Here is an 18,269-nt window from a genome sequence, read left to right on the forward strand (position 1 = left end):
CCCTGCTTTTTATGGAATTATTGAAAGATTTCACAGGTCTTTGAAAGCAGCCATTAAGTGTTATCAAAATGACAACTGGGTTGAAATATTACCTCTCATCCTTCTAGGATTTAGAGTTGTAGTGAAAGAAGATATTAACGCATGTCCTTCACAACTGGTTTATGGCGTTGGCTTACGTTTACCCGGGGAATTCATTTCAGAAGTTAATCGCGACGTCTCAAACCCTCAGGCAGAATTTGTAGCTAAACTAAAAAGATTTATGAACGACTTAAGACCTACTCAAACTGCTCATCATTCTAGTGGAAAGGTTTTTATTGAAAAAGATCTTTATTCCTCGGATCAGGTTTTCGTCAGAAATTCCATGATTTGTAAACCATTGCAGGCTCCATACGAAGGTCCATTCACTGTTCTTAAGCGTTTCGATAAATATTTTGTCGTGGATGTTAAGGGAAGGAAAGTGAATATCTCGGTGGATCGCCTCAAAGCAGCCTTCAGTGAACAATATTTTAAGGAACAAGAAGTTAAGCCTTTAGTCACTGACAAGAACGATCATAAGACATACACTTCGCGTTATGGTCGCAAGTTGTTTTTTCGGAAGGGGGAATAATGTAGCTGTTCATATTCTAAATAATCACAGTAAACTGGATTATTATTTAAGTATATTGACAACATTAAAACTTGTAAAATAAAAGAAAAAGAAAATTATATTCGAAGAAGAAGTTTCGGTTTTCTGATAAAGAAAATAAGTACACACAATAAATAATTTTGAAATTTAAATATAGCCTCTGTATTTCAATTACGTTCGCGTACAGAAACCCGCTATAGGTTAAAATAATTTCTTTGAAGTAGTCATAAACTTTTCTTTAGAATTTTCAAACTAGAATTTGATTTTCTTGTAATGTTTTGATAGACAAAGGCTTCATTACTTAGTTAGCATTACTATGGTTTCATATAAATTTTGTTCATATCTGTAACCAAAACATACAGGATTCAAATTCCATACTCTCCATAGTATGGAATATAGAAATAATAATATATTTTTTAATTATGTGTAGTTTAATTTGTAATTTATTTCTATTCATTTCCTCATAATGGTAATAAACCTCAATCTGTATTAAAATGTATCTGTCTATATAGCTTCAATGTATTTATACAGGGTTAAACCTTAAAATTATGCAAAAGGATTGTAGTTTCTGGTCCTGAAGTGGTATTTTAAGACTCCATTAATAATAATAACAACATATCTTTTATTTATTTGAAGATCATGCTAATATTGTTATGTTGAAGCTATTTAAGCCAGTGCACTTGAGCACTTTTACTCTTTCTTAACTCGGGGTATTTTCAAAACCTCTCTTTACGCCTTGACTGCCAGGCGACTGTTTATCACTTCATCAGACTAAGCAATACTTGACCTCAGATCTGCATACCTCCCCGAGGAGCCTATAACAATTCTGAGATTCGATAACGCTGTGTTGGTAAGCCTGTTAGTTTTCGTAAATAGTTTCAGGGCTCTGTCCTTCATGTATTTTTTGATCACCTTGAAAAGTCTTCTCAGTTCAGAAATATTTTGATGATTGGAATTGAATAAATAACAAATAAATAATCGATATCAAATGCAATGAATTTACTTATTTCAGTTTTTCATTGTTAATAGAAAAGTAATTATAAGACTAAACGATTCCTGATCTAAAAAGATGCAGTCATTCTTATCAAAATTCTGTTAAGTTTTTAAAGAGTTTAAAAGAGTTTAAAATCTTTTCAATTCTCTTCATAATTTTAAATGAACTTGAAGCTATAACACCCATCACTTGGTTAGAATAAGTGTTATTTTTAAGTGCTCCACTGTGCAAATTATAATTATGTTTCATTATTTAGTTTAATTGCATCAATTTCACAAATGAACATTTACTCAAATATTATTTGCTTGAAAATGGTTTTAATAACGTTGGCATTTAACACAATTCCCAATTGATTTTTCCATGTGAAAGTAACATTTTGAGTTCTAGAAGCAAGAAATGACCTTTAAAAAAAAATTTAATATTAAAATTTCTTTGACCGTCAAAATGTCAATATTGTGCAAACAGAATATATTATTAAATATTTAATATACCATTAGATTTTTTAAAAACTGAGAGTTGAAAAAACAGTGCACACTCAGTTGTTCAGTTATTTCGCCGAACACTATCCACTCGTCATTAATCGAACTACAAAGAGGATTTAGTTGACATTAGTTTTTGGAATAAAAATGAAATTATATTGATACTAACATATTCCATGAAAATTGATGAAACAACAAATTTTGGTTTAATTTTTAATTTTTTTGCACCAATTGTATGGAAAATTCATAAATAAGGGTTCAGTTTGCAGAAATCATTCAGAAAGAATGATTGAAGGAGAGTGAGAATGATCAGAAAAAAATCATTTTTCATAATGAATATATTCAAACTACTTCAAACCACATCAATAATAACAGTGAAGAAAGTACAAATTCTTGTAGAAACCAAACCATTTATTAGATGTGGGTGATCTATCCTTCCTTCCTTTTTTGAGATGCCCCAAAGCAGATATGACACAGTTTCATCGTTAACTCCACAACTGCGACAGGAATGAGGAAACAAGCGACTCAATTTTCTAAAATGGTTATCTAATCGTCTGTTACTCATCAACAAACCCAGCAAAAAGCTGATATTTTTACAAGGCATCTCAATGAGGGTGTGGAATTAATAGACTAAATTATTTTTAATATATCTTTATAGAATGGGAAAGTTTTATATAGATAACTGCTTGTCGTTGAGTCTTCTCCACTTTTAATAAATTGGACAGCACAAAAAGAATTGACCAGCACAAGCTGGTCAGCGCCTGACCAGCTTGTCTGCCGTGCAGATCTCGAAAAACAAGACTATAACCGGAAATCCAGAGTAGACAAATGTTAAACTGCGTCGACAACTGATTTAGTATAGATGTCAAAAACTTTGTACGACGTAATTAGACTGAGCTTAAAAACTTTAAAGCAATTTAAGTAATTGGTAATATATATTCCATTAAATGAATTATTCACTTCCAGGCAAGCTTCAACTTCCAAGCTCCAATCGCCTCCGTCTGAAAATGACTGCAGTGATTAGGAAGGCTATAATAAGTAGATTTATTCAGTTCATTAAGAAAACTTTACAGCCTATACCACACTTATTTTAGAGCTATAAGTGTAAATGATCAGAACCCTTGATTGCGACGTGTTTTGAAATGGAAACTCAACATCAAATTTTCTATCGAAATGGAGAATAGGAAAGATGTAATCAATGCTTTTTTTAAAATAGAGCTGAAAATATTAAGGGTGAAGCTTTGAGCCTAAGGGTAGATAATGCTGCACGTCTTAAGTTTGAAGATAAAGTGACATTAGGTGAAGTATTAGGTTAATCGCAGTGGATGATGTTTACTTGAATTAATACAGAGTTCCACCCAACGCCATAACCTGTTGAGTACCATACAGTATCAAGATTTATCTACCATAATGTAATACTATACATCAGAGTGGGTTTTATGACAGCCGTGTGGAGCTTCTGGCATAAAAAGAGCGCAATATTAGGTTTCTTAACGCGCTCGAAAATAATTTGCAAAGATATATCTAAGTTTTCCTTTAAAAAACATATCTAAAAACCTTGCTTTCTTTCTAAGTTGCAGCACAGTTTATCGTAGAATGGGTGAAGAAAGAATAAGAACTATATGCTTTCTGATAAAAAGAAAGAGTTCATCCAATGAAGTAACGAAATTACTTCAATTTATATGCCGACTTTTAATTTTTTGGGCTTATATTTCTACTACTATATTACATCTATAATAAAGGTGCTTTAATAATGGAATATAATGTCCTAAATGCTATTTTCTATGTATTCTTGATAATATTTTGTTTTCATATTTGAGAAAAATTTTATCTGATGACACTCGATATCTTTTTTAATGAAAATTCGCTGTAATTTAAAAAGTTTTGACAGGAAAAAAATATTTTTTTTTTTTAAAAAATAGATTCAGTCTTATGTAAGTAGTTGTATTGAAAAAGTTTTTTTTTCTTAGTGAAATAAACTTAAAATTAAAATCACAAAAACACTACACATGAACTCATTCCCAAACACGTTAATATCCGGGAAATAGTAAAAGTTTATGCGGAAATTTTCGCTTTTTACACTGAAATTTTTTGGCATGCTGAGTTCCTGCGTGGAACACATTTTTGCTTTATAAAGTTGTTTAATAAAAGTTCAGTATTTATCTTTTATTATAACCACAGTTTTTGCATTGTAATTTTTAGATAAAAAATGCAATACCATATGGCGAAATTATCCTTTGTAAACTAATTACATATTTTGTGAGAGGTGAATTTTTAATTTAAAATAAATTTCTACCATGAAGAGCACCTTCGATTCACTGGTATTATGGAGAGTATATTATTTAATATCAGTCCATATATTAACATATTATGCTTAACACATCTTACTATATATCGGATATCACAAAAAAAAGCACTATATAATCTAAAAATAATCTCTAGCTGCACGGGACGGTACGCAGATCTTAGATCATTAATCGAATAATTAGCGAAGCTTGTGAGGAATACATAAATTAGTCAGTGAGAAGGGTTTGAATCCGTAGAAATCCCACCCTGCTATCAAAGAGATGCACTAACTCGAGGACGACTCAACATGAACCACAAAATGTTATATCTAACTATATTTATTTAACTATATTTTTTTCCGGATTTGGTTGTTTGTTAACTACTCCTTAAGTAATAGACCTTTTTCAAAATTTTTTTTTTGTTATGTTGGTACACCCTTTCTTGACGTATGATACAAATTTGAGCGCCATCTGTCAATTAGTTTGTTTATAGCAGCTGTTAATGTGAGACTACCTCAAGTGCATTTAGCGATTTTTACTATAGAAAATTCTTGTTGTACGCAATTGTTTGACCAAACACGGCACCACTGTCATTCCTCAGGTACCATATTCGCCAGATCTGGATCTGTGCGACTTTTTCCTGTTCCCAAAACTCAAATTTCCCCTTCGTGATAAGCGTTTTAAGTCGATTGAATCGGTAAAAGAGAATTCGTCGAAGGAACTAAAAGCCATACCTGCATGGGCCTACGAAAAGTGTATGGAAGATTAGGTTAAGCGTTGGCATATGTGTATCGCTTCAAAAGGAGTACATTTTGAAGGAGATAAAATAAATTTGGAATAAAATTTAAATTTGTGTGTTTTATTTACAAAATCCGAGTACTTTTTGAACAGAAGGTATGTTTAAGTAAAAGATATTCTTTTTTTTTTCTTCGTATAGAGAAAAGAAAAATTGTTATCTGTTGTAGGTTTCACTTGCTTGAGAGACTCAAAGTGTTCTTGACATTATACAAAATATTTAAAAAGAATATTTAATTATATTTTTTCATTTAAATACACCAAACATTAAGAGTGTTGCCCTTACTTACATAAAATTGTAATTTTAACAATCTTGTTTATTTTAAAAATTCCCAGTTTTTAATATGAACATTATTATAAGCATTATTTTTCTCCTTGTACATAAATCATTTCAATATCATATCTCAAGCATTAATTCCATAATAATGCATTATAATGAGACCTATACGAGTACATGTTTTAGCTGAAACATTATACATAATAGCAACAGCGAAAAAAGGAAATCAGCATTACAATTTTTACCCTAAAGCGCGCTCAACCTAACAACAGAAAGGTTCTTCCTTCAACAAATTTGTATCTTTTTTGTGTTTTTTTGCTTTAATTTTTTCTGTTGTTTTTGTTATGATTTGAAACAAAGTTAGTAACAAATTTTATGCTGCAATGCCTTTAATCTGGGCTAAACGAGAAATAAAAGCACAAAAATTTGGATTCCTGTTAACAAAGTTGCTGTTGGGATGTTGTCATTGCCAAATTAAATTTTCGTACATTAATTACACTGTAAGGATGTTTCTACAACAACAATGTCACATTTTTTCCCACGACAGGACGTTTCTACGAAACGACAACATAAACAAATTTAATAACAACAAAATGTGTTAGCATTCTCGTTACTGTTGCTGCTAATTCACTTCCTTAATTGGGATAGAAATTAGTCAGGATAATGAAGTATATTCTTAGCAAAATATTAAAGGTATCACGTATTCGTTTACAAGATATGAAAAATATAGAATTTATTACTTTTAATTAAATATTTGAAACATATTATACACTGACATATATCACAAGAAATTCCTGAGCATCTTATGCAGATAAGAATAATACAGATTATTCTACATTGTCCTCGATTGGAACGAGAGTCGATTGGAACGAGAGTCGATTGGGAATAAGACACTGCAAAGGATGGTTAAAACTAATAGCTTAGTTTAATATATATAAAGAGAATTTGAAAGTGTGTTTAGAAATAATACAATAGGACAATATAGTAAAGCTCAAATGGGGTAGTGATCGGATATTGGGATATAGGATATTTCCAAAGATTCTAAAGATATTGAAACAGAATTGCGAAAACTTTCAGATAACATATACGAGAATGCAGGTGCAGATAAAGTGAAAACTCCCTTTTTTATTTAATAAATGGACGAAAAAAAAACTGAAGAGACGAGTCGAATTATGGGTAGTTGAAAACGTGATCCCAACAATGATAACTGTCTCATAAAATTGGTAACAAATTACCAAAATCATTGAAGAAGCAATAATTTTAAAATAAATTATTAAAATAGGAGGTAAAAAAATGAGACTTTAAAAAATAAGACTTTAAAAATTAAGATCTGGAAGCTTCCTATAGTAGAAACAAATCTAAGCTTTCGCTTTTAAGTTGAATTAAAATAGTAATAAAAAAGTGAAATTAGCAGGACGTGTGCCAAGTTTTATTTTACTCTATATAAAAAATTGAGAATGTTTAAAAAAACCACACAAAAGAAAAAATGATATTTTCATAAACAAAAGTTTGAGAAATCCTGATCATCGCTAGCAATAAAATTATTTCCAGGTTGAGCCTTATTCAACAAGTTTCTCTACCGAACACCATTACGAGCCGTTGTCATCGAACTGAGCACCTCCAAATAATCATCATTATCATTTACACTACAATCAGTGTTTAGGATTCGTCTTATTCAACAGTTTCTCCAATTGATCATCCAATTAAGTACTTTCAAAACACAAAGCCATCACGTCAGATTAGACCAGCCACGTCAGATCAGGATTTCGGGTTAATTTTTTGAAACACTCAACATAATCATAAGAAAAGATAATTCTGTTTACATAATTTAGCAGTTTGACAGTTTAGCAGCTCTGTATAGATATTTTTGCAGGATATTTAGTAGTATGGCACAGCAATAAGCTCGATTTATTAAATCGACCAAATTTTTATTGCTCATAGATTACTATATATATGCTTATCTTTCAATATAAATTTTTTTCTTATTTGTTTGCTAAAGTTTTATTTAATATCTACTCTTTAAGTATCAAAATTAAATTATAATACGTTATAATAATTTCGATTTCCAAATACCACCAAAACCCCAAAATTCTTTTCAATTTATGATTTAAAAAACTAACTTCTTTGGCAATATAAAGTTTCTTAAAGTTCTGATGTTAACATGAAGTACTTGGTAATCTGTGTTCGCCAGCAACTGACTACGAACTGTCAGTTGAAGTTAACTTGACAGACTGACAAGCGGACAAACAGATAAAAGTTTATATTTTTTGCCAAGCTTATGAGACCCCAGAGAGGCAGAAATACGTTTTGTACTTTGCCTGCCCAGCCACAACTAAAGCAGTTTGCAACCAGCAAACTGAGCTTCTCAGAACTACAAGAAAGGTGCGTTCGAGTGTGTAGAAGTGTACGTGTGCACTTTACATGTGTTGGTGTTTGATGGCATATGTAAAATTGTGGTAATGAAATCCATTTTTTTTAAATTTTATGATATTTCTACTTTTTTGTGGTTTTCAATAGGTTTCTCTTGCTGTTTTTAAACACAATGTGCACGACATGAGTATGCAAGTGTGTAGGTGTGTATGTGTACGTGCAAATGTTTACTTTAATGTACTTTCACATTGTCTTACATTTGTAAAAGTATAATTATATTTCGGTACAGTTGAATGTGTGTACGTATGTGTACCCACTACAAGGATAATGGCTTTGTTTTTGTTTTTATTTGTTTTCATTTGTTTTGGTTTACTTTCGTGTTTTATGAATTCATTTGGTAAACTAAATTTGCAAATTTTACACACTGTGCACTCTGATCTTCTACTGCGAACAGTTTACGCATTGCGTTGTGGTCCCTTTGTATTCTCTATCACACCGTAAAGATTTTACGTTAGGGTTTTTGATGGAACATAATTTAAGTGCAATTCAATTATTTATTCCAAGCGTATGTGTGTGTGTGTGTGTGTGTGTGTGTACAAATGGTTGGGTATGTGGTGTTTGCGTTGTTTTTGTTTTTGGTTAGAACCACAATATAATTTGTGAAATAATGTACATAAGTAGAGGCCAGGAAATGATTTTAACACGTTATTATGCTTAAATAGTTTATGTTGTTTCGTGCAGAAGCTGTATGATGTGTTAATGAAGTCGGTCGATAATGTAGTTTCAAGACACGTGATAGCAAATAACAGGTTATTGTGAAATACAGCGTGAAATGAAAGTTGAAAAAATAAAATTTATCAAACAATTTTATTAAAAATAATGCAATATTTGAAATTCAATAAATGAAAAAATTTGTAAGTAGCTTACAATGCTCTTGCTTATTATGCTATTATACCGTGAATAGAATGGTGGGTGAAATATCCATCGAACTATATTTTTATACGGGTATTTATTTTTATTCAATTTTATTTATCTGTCATCAAACCTCCTGTAAGTGTACTGACGGGATTAAAAAAAGGAAAATAAGTAAACGGGCAGTATATTTTCAGGTACTCCGAGAAAGTAAATTCGCTTTAAATTATCGAAACATTGAAATCATTTCTTAGTTATAGTCTAAAGCATCTATCGATATATAAATTAATAGGAATAGTCAAGCTGTCGTCAAAAGTCTTATACGTATACGATGAAATCAAGAAAAGGAAAATAAGTGTGGAATCGGTAAATTTGCAGATACTTTTGGTCTGTAGGACCACTGATCTATAGTTATAGATGCATAATCAGTATTAAGTATATTATTATTCCAAGTTAAAAGGCAAATCTTTCTCGTTAATAAAATTCTACGTAATAACAAATACTCCTCTAAGTAGAAATGGTAGTTAAGCTAGTATTCAAAATTTTTTAATTAAAAATAGTATAAATTTAAAAACGAAAACAAAAATGTTATTTTATTTTATTACATATTATTTTATCTTGTTTTATTTTATTTTGTTTTATTTTTATTTTTTTTTATATTATTTTACTTAACATTACATATTTTATTATATTTTATTTTAATATATTTGCTTTTATTTTATTTTAATTTATTTCATTTTAATTAATTTTATTTTATTTTATTTTAAATTACATTTTATTTTATATTTATTTTATTTTATTTAATTTAATTTTATTATTTTTAATTTATTCAATTTTATATTATTTCATTTTATATAATTTCATTTTATTGTATTTTTGTTTATTTTATTAAATTTTATTTTTTTGCATTGTTTTTTTATATATTTTTTTGTTTATTTATTTCAAATTATTTATTATTTTATTTGATTTTATATTATTTTATTTCATATAATTTTATATTATTGTATTTTGATTTAATTTGTTTAATTTTATTTTACTTCATATTATTTTATTTTATTTCTTTTTATTTTATTTTTTTTTATTTTATTCTTTTTATTTTATTTTTCTATTTTCTTATTTAATTTTATTTTATTGTTTTTTTTATTTTATGTTATATATAAAACATTTTCAAGAGCTGGTTTTCATTCTGTTTGAAAGAGCTTGATTCTAATTAAATAGTCTAAAATTTCTTATTTTCTAACAAATATATTTATACTCGTATTTTTGAAATAAACATAATGATTCAGGGTCGCTAAAGTAGTCTTGACTTTTATGTCATAATCTGTGAAGTCTTATATGCTATAAACTTTTATATCAGGCTTTATCCATCAAGGCTTAATAGACTTAAACACTGAATTTTTTATTAGAAAAATTTCACTATTCAATATGTCCTCAATGAGCAAATATTGTGATATTGAATGATTATCCAACTGACATTAAATTTCGATTTTTTAATGTATTTTTTTAATTTGAAATATTTTTTATTTTTATTTTTTATTTTTCTATGTCACACTTTTCCGGTTCGGTTTGGTGAAAAGAAAAACTGCAATCCTTTCGTTCACAGAATTGTAAAATAGTTATCTAGCAAAAACCATTTAAACTTTTCCAGCATCGAATGTGCAACAGATGACGGTACATTTGCGGTTCTGAGGTTTCCATTGGCACAATTAGCAGCATTTCAGAAGTTTGAATATTTCATTTTGAGTAGAGAAATCAAAGTGTGGTTTCCATAACATGCCATTGAAATGACCCACTTTCGATGAAAATTTATACGTCCTAAATTACAGTCAAATCCTTTATGAATTTAAAATCAAAATGGGGATACTAAAATTGTTTTGGGTTGTATCTATAACTCAATTGATTCGGAAAGGAATTATTTCAAAACCACAAATTTATTGATTGTGTGAAAAATTACAAATTCACTTCGATAACATATCGGGTTTTATTTTAACATATGAAACGGGGAAAAAATATAACTTCGATTTTTATTGAGATTTTTATATCAACGAAAAAATAAAATCGGTGCCATATTATTTTGTCACCAAAGATTTTATGAAATTTCAATTACCTGCAGTAAAGTTGCAATAAAATTTAAAATTAGTGTCAAGTAGTAAAAATTTATTATATATAATAAAGAAATAAATGCATAAAATAAGGTGTAGAATCGTAATACGAATGCGGAAAAGTCAGTGGGTCATTGAACGGTATGTGTGCAGGATAAGTGTAGCAATTTCGTGAAGGAAATTTTATGAATATAGATTTTAGAGCGCCACTAAATAAGTGTATCTTTATGTTGAATCTATAGGAAGTAAAAATGTAATATAGATATTTTTTTATCAGCAGATAAAAAATTTCTTATTATTTTTTTACTATCAAGCTTTATATTCAAACAACACAAAAAAAAATTTATCGAAAGCGATATCCCACATGTCAAACAACTCTTCTAAAATTAAATATATCGATTGGGTAAAATCTTTAAACGTTTTTAAAAATAAAATCTCTCCACCTTTTTATTCTAAAGAGGAAATGTGTTATATTGCGGTTCATTTAATGTTGATACGATGTTGATGGTTCAACCGATTTGATATTATTTTTGACCGTGACTCAGGTGAAAATTGTCACGCTCAATCATGAATTATAAAAGTAAAATTAAAATTGTGTTATGACACCTAAAAGTATACTTCACAACTTGTTCTAAACATGTATTTTTCCGATTCATTGCATTTCGATTGCTTTTAATAGGCTTGAATTCAATTCGGAAAATACTTTTTCTAACAAAATTTTACAGTAATTTTTTATATTTTTCCCTTTCCAACACTTTCATGTTTTATTTTTTTTTTTTTTGGTAGTAGAACTCGTCTCTTTTGATTTCCCTAGTATTTCCTGTTAAAATGAAAAAAAGGTTAATTTTTCTCTAATGTAAAATCAATGTTGCGTTTTAAGATTTACTGAACCGTTAAAGGACACTTTTTTTATTTTTCTATTTTTGTTATGTATTGACTCCTTTCTTTACGCTTCAGAACTATTTTTGGTGCTTTATGTGCAAATTTTGTCATTTGTGGGAGATATTGATTTTATATCCTTTGGGTGAAGTGGAAAAACTCCTAACAAAGATTGTTTTTGAATTATTTTTAAACTCAAAATGGATAAGAATGATAACAAATAAACTGCTGCGAAAGAAAAAACGTATAGAAATAACTTTATGTTATATTATTTTTCAAATCTATAAGTAAGAAAAATATGCATTATTTAATAAATTTTATTATTGTAATGTTTAGATATTTACAGCAGCAAAATTTGATATAATGTGACAAAATGGATTGAAATTAAGTTATCTTTTCAAAGCAAATTTCTTTACAGATACTAATCTCATATTAGTGTGGGATATCACCATTGGCATTCGGTTTGTACAATAGATCTATATTGGGCGCAGTGCTTTTTTGGCTTCAATAATGCTATTAGCTGTAAACTCTAAGTTTAATATGGGATTGCTATACCAATATTATGGAAGTAGGACTGTGTACATGAATCAACGAAGATTGTAACGAAAGGATTAAGTTTTGAATATTTTGTTTGTACACAGTTTTTTAATACAAACAATACCTTTTCAAAGCCCCAGTCATTGTTTTCACCGGATTGGGCCTATTGCGTCGTTCGCAAAACCCTTAAATCAAAATCAAAAAAAAAGTATTTTATGTTTTTTTTAGTTTATAATAATCAAATTTTTTTTTTATTTTTTTAATAATTATATTGAAACTGAGTAAAACTCTTTGATTTAAAAATTAGAAAGAAAAATCATCAAATTAAAAATTGGTGTCTAAAAATTTTTCATTTTATAATAAACACTATTTTTTTAATAGTTTTTATTTCGATATTTAAAAACTAGTAAGAATAATATATATATGTATTAAAAAAAAGGTATACATTGTGATCAAAAAAGAACGAGAATTTAAATTTTTTATTTCCCACGCTTATCCAATCATTAAATTTTTTTTATTTTCACGCTGGCAACACTATTATACATATTCTGTCAAAGTTTAACGCATATCGTACGATTAGTTTTTGTTTGGCGTCTATACAAAACGTCGAAAAATATTCGTGTGGCGATTTTTATAATGAAAAATCAAAAATTAGATTTTTATAAAATAAAAAATTAGAACAACGTGCGTGCATCAAATTTCCAACGCAGATAGTGACCCCACATTCAGCGAACACATCATAACTGGTGATGAGACATGGGTCTATGAATTTGACATGCCCACCAAACAACAATCGACCGAATGGTGCTTCGAAGGTGAGCAGAAACCGACAAGGGAACGCCAAAGTCGGTCCAAAATCAAGATTATGCTGACTGTTTTCTTCGATATTCGATATTCGTGGTGTGGTGCACTATGAATTCCTTCCGGACGGTCAAATGATCAAATGGTCAATAAGGAGTATTATTCGCAAAAAGAGGCCAGATTTATGGAAGGAAAACTCATGGATTTTACACCACGATAACGCGCCGGATCACACAGCGTTGGTTGTGTCGCAGTTTTTGGCCAAAAACTCCACCTATATCATCAACCAAATACCGTACTCTCCAGATATAGCCCAGTGTGACTTTTTCCTCTTCCCCCGACTCAAATTACCATTGCGAGGAACGCGTTATGATAAAAAGAAAAGAGAATTCGCTGCGTGAACTAAAGGCCATACCTTCGGCGGCCTATAAAACTTGTATGGAAAATTGGATCAAGCATTGGCATGCATGCATTGCCGCAGGAGGAGAGTACTTTGAAGGCGATAATGAAGAAAATTAATAAAAATTAAAATTCTGCGTTTTTTTTTTAACTTCTTGTTCATTTTTGATCATAAGGTATATGAATTTGTTTATTTATAAAGAAATTAAAAAGTATTTAATAAATATTCTTTCAAAAATACTCTTATATATTTATACTTAAAAGAAGTATTTTTTGTTTTATTATTTATTTTATAGAATGACTTTATTATTAACCAGAAATATATAAAAATCAAATTAAAAAAATAACAATAAGATCTTGACAAACGCTTTGTCTTTTATTGGAAAGTTAAAAAGAAGTAATAAAAGGTAATGAAAAGAAATCAAAGGCAATAAAAAGTAATAAAAGTAACAAAAAGTAACAAAAAAGTAAAAAAATGTATAGGTAATAAAAAAGAAGACGGTACCATAATCCAATTAAAATTTCTTTCTTAATATTTTTAGTACAATATTATTTGTGTACGTTTTATACAAAGAATAAAAGATATCTAGAAACTTTTTCTTTCTGACACATTTAGCACAAGAAGTTAAATAATTATTTATTGATGAGTTAAATTATTTAATTGAGAACTATCCAGCTGTTACAATCACTTCCGAACTTATATTCCAACCGTTAATGGTTAGAACACTAAGCCATTTCAGGAGTATATTTCAAGGCTAATATATGCCCATTTGTTAAAGAGAAATCGATATTTATGATTTAAGGTATTAATATATATAAACAAAATAGAAGAAAATCAATTTTCATTTATTTTCAATGTTAAGTTCTACACAAAAAGACAATCACAGACAAAGAAAACACGTAAATATACTTTCCATTCACTTCTCAATTTTCAGAATAAAATTTTCAGTGAAAATGGAAAATAAAACTGAAACAATTCAATAGAGAATATTGACACGTTTCCCTCGGCATGTCATTCACATATCAATACGGCGGCCTGCCAGGAAAACCGTATATTCGGAAAGAAAAGACGAACACTAGAAAGTGAAAACTAATTCATTCAAAATAACATCGCCTACGTCGCCTACTAGTGAACTTACACACATACATACACAATATATTGTGCAGCCATGCAAGGTAGACGACGGATTATAGGGTTGCCATAATACGACCACTGCGCTTTCGCGTAAATATTTTGCATAATGACGTTAATAATCATATGTACACTATACCATATATAAGAATGTATGTATGGGTGTGTGTGTGTGTGTGTGTGTGTGTGAAACAATGAAGGAAACGTGACGATCGAATACACGAAGACTTGGACCAGCGTAAACACTTAAGCCGAATATTCGCAATAAGAGTGGAGTGCTTGCAAGCAGCTGTGAATTCGCCGCAGTCGTCGTTGGCAGTCGCGACACTGACAGCGAAGCGATAGCGATTTGGGAAAACATTGTAGCTTTACTTCAGTGTTTAGTGGACGGTGACATGTAAACAAACGCTGGCAGAATGTTAATGAAAATATTGCAGTTGTGTCTGAAAAGCGCAAAACGGAAAACTTTTTTTTGTGTTCTACTCTTTTTTTTTGCATCGTTTTTAAATTGTTATGACAAGTCAACAACACCGTTGCGCGGCTCCAAAGTGGGTTAAAAGTGTTACTTTGTGTGCAAATAAAAAATAATGCTCTCCACTGATAATAATTTTTCTACTTTCCACGTTTTTCAAGGAAAAGCTGATACGCTGAAATGCTTACGTGCGTGTATTTGTGTTGACATATGTCCGACGCAGCACAACATTGCGTGACTTCCAGTTTGACATTTTTGATTAGTTGCCACACATTGCCAAACCGACTTTAATTTTTAACATTTTAAGCTAATACATCTAGAAATATGTAATTTACACTTTAAAGGAGCTGGTTTTTCTACGAAATTATAACATATTTTTCATATATTTATTCATAATTTACACTTTGAAAAAGTTATTTTCATAAAATTATAAGTAATTTGGCATAAAGTGTAGTCATAATTCGTAAAATTGGAGCTAACGTGGTATAATGATTATTTATTGTGGGTGCTAATGTATTTCAGTCGTGATAATGTGGAACACATACTATTAATTTGGATTTTTTTATGCAATATCGACCATTTTTAAGTTGTGTGATTAAGTTGTGTGACCAATTGAACGCAAAGCCAAAGTCTAAAGCGTTCGTAATGGTTCAGAAAATAGTGGTGCGGAGCACAGTGTTCCAAAGAACAGGGTGCAAAGAATTGCTTTGCAGAGAATAGCAGTTCAGAGAATAACGGTGTAAGGAATAGCAGCGGTTCAAAGAATAGTAATTCAGAGAACAGCGGTCGAAAAAACAATGGTCTGCAAAATAGCGTTCCAGAGAACAGCAATCTAGAGAACAGTAGTTCAAAGAACAGCGATCCAAAGAACAGCACGACAGAGAATAGCGGTCCAAAAAACAATGGTCTGCCGGATAGTGGTCTAGAGAACAGCAATTCAGAGAACAGCAATCTAAAGAACAGTAGTTTAGAGAAATGCGATCCAAAGAACAGCACGACAGAGAACAGCGGTTTAGATAACAGCGGTTTGGACCACAATGGTTCACAGAACATTAGTTCAGAGAACAGCGGTTCAGAGAACAGCAGTTTAGAAAAGGCCGGTTCAGAGAACAGCGGTTTAAAGAACAGCGCTTCAGAGAACACCGCTTCAGAGAACAATGGTTAAGAGAACAGCGGTTCAGAGAACAGCTGTTCAGAGAACAACGCTTCAGAGAACACCGCTTCAGAGAACAATGGTTAAGAGAACAGCGGTTCAGAGAACAACGCTTCAGAGAACAGTGGTGTAGAGAACAGTGGTTCATAGAACATCGGTTCAGAGAACTCCGCTTCAGAGAACAACGGTTCAAAAAATAGCGATTCAGAAAACAGTGATTTAGACAACACAGGTTCGCAGAATATTCTCTTTCTATCGAAAGAGTTCGGTAGCAGCAATGTTAATGAGTAGTAGCTAAATACACATAAACCTTATGGCTATGGAATGCAGATGCATGTAAGATTAGTCGCTAAGTCAATGATTATAATAATGGTGACAAAAATGTCAAGAGGCGTACTGTGTAACAGTGGCAAGCACGGTGAAACTGTCATAACAGCGGCATATAAATTGCTAGTCGTATTTTTGATCTCAGTTTATTTTCAACAAAAAGTTAAGTGAGATGTAATAATACAAAACACAGCAACTTTTCGGTCATGGCTACTTTGGGAAATATCTACACCATATGAGAATACGATAAAAACTAAATAAGCAAGACTTGAAGCACAGATTAGTGGCATCTGAAGTCCCGTAAGCCCAGTCGTTTTTGCTTCTAAGCAGTGGTTAAAATTTTTTCATCACAACGAAGGACGTCGAGACAATTCTTTGACTGGAAAAAAGAGGCAGTATGTTACATCAACAAAAGATTAAAACGCGGTGTAGTCGTTCCGTACTTCTGGTCAAAACGAATCTCCGAATACCGTTTTCATTATGCAGTCAAACTGGTGGTAGATTGAGGCCGGCTTTGCCATGTCAATTATATGAGATGTGTACGGAATAAAGTTATACCCTAATCTATCAATTCCGGATCATGTACTTTATCCAGATGAAGTTTTTTATTGGATCCGGAGAACTTGTTTCGAACACCGCACTACTCCTTGGAGTACGAAAATAGTGTAAGGAAATTGTATGAAATTAATTTCATGCAAAATAACTATAATTTAATAGCATTGCGTACTAAGCGATAATAGATGTCAACGAGGCAAAAAAGTAAAATGTGAGGAAAGACAGTAATTAATTTACTTTTGAAGATAATGATAACTATCACTACCACTGCTCGTATTGAACTGCCTTGTAATGATATCAGTCTTTTGATAAGTTTGTTAATAGGTTAATTCCGGTTAGAGAACAATGCTGGAATCAACCGTTTAATCGTTCTTATTGCAATCCTGTGGAGAGTACGCTGAAGGTGCCACAGAATTGCTTTGTTAATATACAATGCATAGGCGACTCTGATATACCATTTTAAGTGCATTCTTTTTTGTGGATCTTCCCCAACTTCTGGAATGTTCCTTTAAAGAGCATTTAAGAATTTGCCAAAGGTTCGAAGACATTTTTAAACCTGTGAGTTCCTCTACGGTAATTACAACAACTTTGTTACTCTCACAAATCTACAAATTTCATTAAGATATTGCAACTGTGACTTACCAATTGCTGTGCATAGGCACTGGTTTTACTATCACGAATAAAGGAATAACATGTTTCTTCAAATTTACATTAAAGTGTGAATGTAATTTTCACTGTTACTGATTAATAAATTCTGATTGATTTTGTTATTTATACTATTAATCCGATATAAAGTTTGTATTTAGCAACTGAAAACAACTTCGAGTAATTACTGGATAGTTTTTTAATATACATAAATTGTTTACACAATTTCATTGCAATAATTTTAATGACTAAATAAGGATATATTTTATTGAACACTCTGACATTTTAAATAAAACGATATACGTTAATTGTTTGAATTGGTTTCATACTATCAAATTTTGCATTATATAAACTGAAAATATTATTTACTCAGCAACATTAAATATTTTCCGAATGCAAACTGTTTTTATTTGTCCGTTGTGTGTTGTTTCAATAAAAAGTTTATTTTCAAAAAAAAAAAAAATTATGTAAAGAAATAAAAAGCTACAATAAATATAAACAAAATTGCATTGGAAAACAGAATTTACTTT

The 18,269-nt window shown here is 30.4% G+C and overlaps 1 protein-coding gene across 1 annotated transcript in view; it reads left to right on the forward strand.

The window, feature by feature from the left end:
- Positions 1–16,224, forward strand: part of LOC119674441 (uncharacterized protein DDB_G0288805-like) — a 44,662-nt gene extending 28,438 nt beyond the window's left edge. The window contains exons 5-7 of the mRNA XM_038085580.1: positions 108–582; positions 3,315–3,409; positions 15,773–16,224. Of these exons, the coding sequence (XP_037941508.1) occupies positions 108–582; positions 3,315–3,409; positions 15,773–16,224 (1,022 nt within the window). The remainder of the gene's footprint in view (positions 1–107; positions 583–3,314; positions 3,410–15,772) is intronic.
- The last annotated feature ends 2,045 nt before the right edge of the window (positions 16,225–18,269 follow it).

This window comes from Teleopsis dalmanni, chromosome 2 (genome assembly GCF_002237135.1).
Source record: "Teleopsis dalmanni isolate 2A chromosome 2, ASM223713v2, whole genome shotgun sequence".
Lineage (NCBI taxonomy): Eukaryota > Metazoa > Arthropoda > Insecta > Diptera > Diopsidae > Teleopsis > Teleopsis dalmanni.